Consider the following 7,519-nt stretch of genomic DNA (forward strand, 5'->3'; position numbering starts at 1 on the left):
GGAATAACCAACGATGGCCAAAGTGGAAGGCAGTGCACCGGGCCTCGTTCGGGAGAACGGCACTTCGGAAGGGGAAAGGGAAGGCCCTGGGTTGTGTTTGTAGGGGAAACCTAAGTCCTCAGGAAGAGGGGTACCATCTTCAAGAAGTATTTGAGGAAGGGGAAGGGCCCTCGGCTGGCCGATGTGATTCTGGAAGTGGCTGGGATCAGTGGCTGCCCTCCTGCAGTGCCCGTTTAGGGCTAGGTGAGAAGCTTGACTAAACGGCCATCCCTCTGGTGCTCCTGGACTCACGAGAGCAGCTGTGGACGGGCAAAGCGGTATCGCAGCTTAGAGCGAGTTCACTCCAGGGTCGGCAGCAGGAGGACCAGGCCTCACTCGTCCCAGCGGGGCCTGACGCATGAAGCTCGCAAAGCGCCACCTGGGGATTTCCAGCTTCTTGAAGTTGCAGAGGTCCGGGGGAGGTGGAGGGGTGAGAGGAGAAGCGGAAGAGCTAGAAGGGGGTGTGAAACTGAGCTGAGAGGCAGCAGAACTCCAGATGGGGAACCCCAAGAAGTGAGACTTGGGGTCCGTCCCAGTTGGCGGTGCGGGGGGAAGGAGGGAGGCGGAGCCAGCAGCCTGACACAAATCTTTTATTGTGGTGGCAAGTGGCTCTGGAGGGACTGAGGTGGAGATGGAACTGGGGCCGGGGGGTCTGAGGGATCGGGGGGCTGGGATCCTCACTGCACGGCTTGCTCGTTGGCGCTGCTCCCGGAGTCCTGGGGCTTCATGACGTCTGGCAGCTCGGGAGGGCTGGAGAAAGGCTCGATGCGGAGGGCTTCAAAAGCGTCGTCTGTGGGCAAAAGCGGGAAGAGCTTTGACTCTACCCCTTGCCCGCCGAACCCTCCCTCTCTCACCTCGGCCGAACCCTGCCCCGAACCCCACTGCAGGGTCAGGGAGAAGAGCGCCGCTCTGGGTACCAGGGAGCTGGGGTTCCAGTCCTGGTTCAGCAGGTCGGGGAGGGCGTGCAGGGGCTGGGTGCTGACCCAAGACCCACCTAGGGAGTTCCATCAGGCGGCAGACCTTGCAGAAATTATGGAAAATAGCTGGCCACTGGTGGGTTGGGGACAGGGCCCACATAGACCGGCGCTCCAACACAGCAGGTGTGCTCTGCAGTGGTTGCCTTAGCCAAAAATGGGTAGGCCCAACCCCAGAATCACTCTCCCGGGCACCTTGAAATAGGCTCCCCTCCTGCCCGCCTACCTATTCGGCCCAGGCCATCCCCAGGTGGGAACATGGCTCACAGGGAGCAGACCGTGCAAACGGCCACCTGCACACACCACTAGTATGATATCATCATTTCCCTCACGCTGGACAGGAGCTCTTCCCCTCCAACGCCTGAGTTGAACACTTCCACCTTTCTGAGCCGGGAAACTTGGCGGCGGGAGGAAACCGAGAGGGTGTACTTCAGACCGGGCAATAGATTTCCGGGGTCCCTGCAGCTTAGGTGACTGGGGGTCTGGGACGGGGAGCCTCCTACCCCGTATTCGATCCCTTTGCACTGGACTTCAGGGACGACCCTTCGGGTGTGGCTCAGCAAGTGTGGAAACAAACCCATTGGGGCTTCCCACCGCTTCTTAGACTTCACTTGCTCTCTAATTCTCCACCTCTTTCATGTCCCCATTTTCCTCCCTCCATCCCCACCCCTGGGGTCTCACCAGCTGCACGGAAAGCCAATCCCACGGTGGCCGGTGCCTGGGGTCGGGCTGTCTGACTCGTGAAGCCACACTCTCCCAAGGTCTTAGTGTCATCCAGAAGCTGATCGTCCTGAGGAGAAAGAAGGCAGGAGGGAGCGGCATGAGCAGCTCGCAGTGGACAGGGGACTAGTTTGGGGGACGGCTGACACCGGCTGACTTTCGATCTGGAAAGGAGGCAATTAAGAGGGACCACTGAAGGCAGAAAGAGTAGACCTTTGCTACCAAAACCATCCATGCCAGGACTGTGGAACACCCAGTGCTGTTCAAAGGAAGCCAGGTACACGACAAAATAGAGTAAACACTTCTTTGCATAGCAGCTAGGAAGCACGGGAAATGCATAACCACAGTTAAGGAGGCCAAAAACATATGCAGGCTCGATTGGGGTTTGGATAAACGTGGGTTACAGTCCTCAATGGGTGACTGAAGGGAAAATTTGTGGTAAAACCATGAGGATAATTGTCAAAGCAGCCACCCATGATTCCCGCCCTGTCCATTCCCGATCCCCACCCCAGCACTTTACATAATCACACACTTACAGCCTCACAACCTCCCAGAAGCCAGCCTGCACATTTTGTTCCTCTAACGCCAACCTCCTCACTGCACCTTGATCTTGTTTCTCTCACCAGCGACCCCCTACCCGCGTCCTCCCTGTGGCCTGGAACTCCTTCCCCTTTCGTATCCATCAGGCCACCACTCTCCCCATCTTCAAAATCCTCCTAAAAATCACTTGTTTTCCTAGAGGCCTTCCCTGACTAACCTCTCATTTCCCCACCCTATTCCTCCACTCTTCTGCATCGTCTATGCACTAACCTTGGGTACCCTTTTAAACACTGACACTCACCCCACCCTCGGGGCACTTGGGTACATATCCTGATACTCCGCTGCTTCCCCTACCTGCAATTTATTTTAATGTCTGGCTCTCTGACTTGAGTGCCAACTCCTTGAGGTCAAGCATCCTTTTAACCAACTCGATTATACGCTTCTCTCCCAAGCACTTAATCAACGCTCTGCACATAGTTAGTGCTCGATAAATACCCCTGATTGGTTCTGTGGAAACATTTATGACAAACTCACACTCAACTAAATATCCACTTTTACCTATCTGTAAATTATTTTAGTGCCTGCCTCCCAAAACGTACCGAAAGATCCTTAAGGGCAGGGGGGGTATCTACCTCATCTGTAAAATGGGGATTAAGACCGTGAGCCTCACGTGGGACAACCTGATTACCCTGTATCTACCCCAGCGCTTAGAACAGTGCTCTGCACATAGTAAGTGCTTCACAAATACCAACATTATTATTATTATTACTAACCACTGCAGTCTCCCATGAGCTTAGTAAAGTGCTTTGCATGGACTGGGTTTTCAAGAAACCCGAGTGATTTGGTACCACTGCTGAAGTCAGAATATTGGCGAAACAGACCCCTGGTCTGATCTTCTGGTCTGAAAACACAACCCCAGCTAGCTCTGGGGAAATTTGACACAATCAAGACTAGCGGCATGGCCCAGAGGAAAGAGCAGGGAATCTGAAGACCTGGGTTTTAATCCCAGCTCTGCCACTTGTCTACTGTGTGACCCTGAGTGAGTTAATCGCTCATACTATTGAGTATCTATTGAGTGCTTACTGTGTGTAAAGCACTGTACTAAGTGCTTGGGAGAATACAACAACAGTTTCCCGCCCACAACGAACTTAACGGTCCAGACGAGTTCACAGTCTAGACGAGCTCACAACTTCCCTGCGCCTCAGTTTCTTCATCTGTAAAACGGAGATTAAATCCTACTCCCTCCTACTTAGACTGTGAGCCCCAAGTGGGATAGGGACTGTCTTCAACCTGAGTATCTTGTATCTATCCCAGTGCTTAGTAAAGTGCTTGGCACATTGTAAGCACTTAAACACCATTACGAAAAAAAGACATACGGAAGATAATAATAATAATGTTGGTATTTGTTAAGTGCTTACTATGTGCTGAGCACTGTTCTAAGCGCTGGGTAGATACAGAGTAATCAGGTTGTCCCACGTAAGGCTCACAGTCTTAATCCCCATTTTACAGATGAGGTAACTGAGGCACAGAGAAGTTAAGTGGCTTGCCCAAAGTCACACAGCTGACAAGCGGCGGAGCCAGGATTCGAACCCATGACCTCCGACTCCAAAACCCATGCTCTTTCCACTGAGCCATGCTGCTTCTCTTTTAGCAGGAGGAGGCAACCGGCTCTGGGGTGGACAGTAAGTTCAATTTTTGTATTTACCCCGGCCTTGTCTTTTACATAGTTTCTGTATTGTTTTTATCTTTCCTTATGTGTCTGTCGCCAGCCTCCTTCCACTTATACTGAGCCCCTCGAGGGATGGGATCCGTGGTCTAATTCGCACCTGTATACTCTTTCCCAGTGCTTGGTACAGTGCTTGGCACATAGCAAGCCCTTAATAAACACTATTAATGCTTAATACCAAAGGGGGAAATGCCACTTGCTCTGGGGAGGGCCAGGCCGGTCTGGCTTTGAGAAGAGGGGAGCGCCACCTGAGATTAATAATAACAATAATAATGGTGGTATTTGTTAAGCGCTTACTATGTGCAAAGCACTGTTCTAAGTGCTGGGGGGGGGGGGGCGTACAAGGAGATCAGGTTGCCCCGTGTGGGGCTCAGTCTTTTAATCCCCACTTTACAGACGAGGGAACTGAGACACAGAGAAGTGACCTGCCCAAAGTCACACGGCTGGCAAGCGGCGGAACGGGGACTCGAACCCATGGCCTCGGCCTCCCAAGCCCGGGCTCTTTCCACTGAGCTGCTTCTCTAAAGGTCTCTGGCCTGTCTCTGGGACGGCCGCTCCTCCCGGGGCCAAGAACTGAGAGGCTGGGAGCCCCCCCCATTTCCCCTTCCGAGCCAACCGTGGAGGTGTTTGGGTTCTGGGGCGGGGTCTCTGGGCTCGAGGGCCGGTTTGGCAGCTCCGACGGTTGCCGTGGAGACTGCCGTTGTGGCCGTCCCAACAGCAGTTACATCAACTCTTCCCGACACCCTGGGCCCCGCTCTCCTCCAAACCATCTCTCCTCTTATCGTTCGGCCCCCTCCACCCAACATCTCCAGTCCCGCCCTGCCAGTGACCCCTTCTCCCAACGTCCTCCAATCAACCTGCCGGGGATCCGTCATAAGCGTGGCTCAGTGGACAGAGCCCGGCTGGGGAGTCGGAGGTCATGGGTTCTAATCCCGGCTCCGCCACCTGTCAGCTGTGTGACCGTGGGCCGGTCACTTCACTGGGCCTCCGTGCCATCTGGAAAATGGAGAGGACGACTGTGAGCCCCACGAGGGTCCACCTGATCCCCCAGCGCTCAGAACGGTGCTTTGCACAGAGTAAACGCTTAACAAACGGCAACATTATTATTATTATGATGCGGTCCCCCCCCGGCCCCTTTACCTTGTAGAGCCGTTGCTCCTCGGGGGGCCGCTTGAGGATGCCCTCCACGATGCGCTTCAACTCGTACACTGTGCTTGACTCCTTGGCATCGGTGAAGATGGTCGTCTTGTGGCGTCGGATCATAAGAAAGACATCCTGGGGGGGTGGGGGGCAACGGCGGTCAGGCTCGCCGGCGGGAGAGGCTTCTCCTGCGGCCTCCCGACCCCCAGCGGCCTATTCACTCGTTCGACAGCACGGACCGAGCGCTTACTACGTGCACAGCACTGGACTGAGCGCTTGGACTGGGCAATCGGGGGACAGAAGGACCATCCCCGGCCAGTCTAATGGGCCTCAATGGCGGGCGGCCTCGACCTCGGGGGAGGCCTCCGCACCTTCTGTGCCTGCCCCCCGACGCCCCCCGCCCCCCGGGGGTCCGGCAGACCACGCCCCCTGGGTGGAGCCCCCCACCCTCTGCCGGCTTCTTCATCGCCCCTCCCCCCAGGACCCCCCCAAGTGCCCCCCAACCCGCTCCCCGGCGGCTCCCGCCCCGTCGGGGCCCCCGCCCGCTCCCCTCTCCCCGTCTCACCATCTCGGCGGCTAAGACCTCTCAACGCCCAGGCGCAGGCTCAGTCCGCCCCCGTCCCGACGGCCTCCGCGCGCGCGCCCCAGAATTCCCCCAGCGGGCTCCGCGCTACCCCACTCCTCCCTCTCCGCCCCACGTGCCGCCGCCATCTTGGTAGAGGCGGCGGCGGCGGCGAGGGGAGGACGCGCCATCTTGGTCGGGGCCGGGGGGCAGGAGGAGGACGGGAGCGTAGAACCCCAGGGGGGAGGCCGACGTCTTACGGAGAGGATGGAGCGGTGGGGAAGAGGGAGTCGACCTCAGCCGTCCGTCCGGGCGCCATCTCGAGAGGGCCGAGGGCGCCGCCATCTTGGTAGGGTGACGGCCGAGGGGGAGGGCGGCCCGCCGGACGGACGAGGACAATGCGGCGCCGCCATCTTGGGAAGGGCCCCGCAGGAGGAGGCGTCCGCCCCGCCAACGTCCGCATCCCCCGGGCCGAGGGGAGATGGGGGTGAGGGACGGTTTGGACAAGAAGGGAGCCTTTCAACGTCTTCGCCGTGGAAAAGTTCCATGAGTGGGAAGGGGGGGGGGGGTCCAGGCGGTCATGTTGGGGAGGTCACACCGGCCTCCCCGGCCGCTGGACGCAGCCATGTTGAGAAGGTCAGGCTGTGAGGGGAGGCCGCCCGCCCGCCCGGCCGCCATGTTAGGTGGAGGACGGAGTCTCCCAGCCCGGGAAGCGGTTGCCCGGGCACCGTTGGGCTCGCAGTTGACAGTTTCCGAACGGAAAAGCAACGCGGCTCAGTGGCAAGAGCCCGGGCTTGGGAGTCAGAGGCCGTGGTTCTAATCCCGCCTCCGCCACCTGTCAGCTGGGTGACTTTGGGCCAGTCACTGCACTTCTCTGCGCCTCAGTGACCTCATCTGTCAAATGGGGATCAAGACGGGGGGCCCCCAGGTGGGACAACCTGACTACCCTGTATCTCCCCCAGCACTTAGAACAGTGCTTGGCACATAGTAAGCGCTTAACAAATACCATTATTATTATTATGAGTGGCAAGAGCCTGGGGAGTCAGAGGTCGTGGGTTCTAATCCCGCCTCCGCCACCTGTCAGCTGGGTGACTTTGGACCAGTCACTCGACTTCACTGAACCTCAGTGACCTCATCTGTCAAATGGGCATGAAGACTGTGCGCCCCACGTGGGACAACCTGATCACTTTCTGTTCCCCCAGTGCTTGGCACATAGTAAGCGCTTAAGTGCCATTATTATTATTAAGGCAAGAGCCTGGGCTTGGGAGTCAGAGGATAGGGGTTCTAATCCCACCTCCACCACCTGTCAGCTGGGTGACTTTGGACAAGTCGCCTCACTTCTCTGGGCCTCACTTCCCTCATCTGTCAAATAATAATGTTGGTATTTGTTAAGCGCTTACTATGTGCCGAGCACTGTTCTAAGCGCTGGGGTAGACACAGGGGAATCAGGTTGTCCCACGTGGGGCTCACAGTCTTCATCCCCATTTTACAGATGAGGGAACTGAGGCACCGAGAAGTTAAGTGACTTGCCCAAAGTCACACAGCTGACAAGTGGTAGAGCTGGGGTTCGAACCCATGACCTCTGACTCCAAAGCCCGTGCTCTTTCCAGTGAGCCACGCTGCTTCCCTAAATGGAGATTTAAGACTGGGAGCCCCGCATGGGACAACCTGACTCCCTTGTATCTCCCCCAGCGCTTAGAACAGCACTTAGCGCTTAGAACAGCACTTGGCGCATAGAAAGCACTTAACAAATACCATTCTAACCCCACCTTCACCGGTCAGCTGGGTGACTTTGGGCCAGTCACTGCACTTCTCTGG

General features: G+C 57.0%; 1 protein-coding gene across 1 annotated transcript; it reads right to left on the minus strand.

Annotated features, from left to right (window-relative positions):
- Positions 1-613: 613 nt before the first annotated feature.
- ELOB (elongin B) lies at positions 614-5,798 on the minus strand. Its single transcript, XM_001511365.6, has 4 exons — positions 5,705-5,798; positions 5,140-5,274; positions 1,695-1,803; positions 614-829 (listed from the first exon to the last, which is right to left on the minus strand). Exons 1-4 carry the CDS (start codon positions 5,705-5,707, stop codon positions 717-719), a joined length of 360 nt encoding a protein of 119 aa, XP_001511415.1. The 5' UTR covers positions 5,708-5,798; the 3' UTR covers positions 614-716.
- Positions 5,799-7,519: the final 1,721 nt, after the last annotated feature.

This window comes from Ornithorhynchus anatinus, chromosome 11 (genome assembly GCF_004115215.2).
Source record: "Ornithorhynchus anatinus isolate Pmale09 chromosome 11, mOrnAna1.pri.v4, whole genome shotgun sequence".
NCBI lineage: Eukaryota > Metazoa > Chordata > Mammalia > Monotremata > Ornithorhynchidae > Ornithorhynchus > Ornithorhynchus anatinus.

What these genes read in the sequence shown, in the direction of transcription:
- ELOB (XM_001511365.6), bottom strand. An exon ending in AGGAGCAACGGCTCTACAAG is followed by an intron (nt 1,804 to 5,139) that starts GTAAAGGGGCCG and finishes CTTTCTCCTCAG; the next exon opens with GACGATCAGCTTCTGGATGA. An exon ending in ATTGGCTTTCCGTGCAGCTG is followed by an intron (nt 830 to 1,694) that starts GTGAGACCCCAG and finishes TTTTGCCCACAG; the next exon opens with ACGACGCTTTTGAAGCCCTC.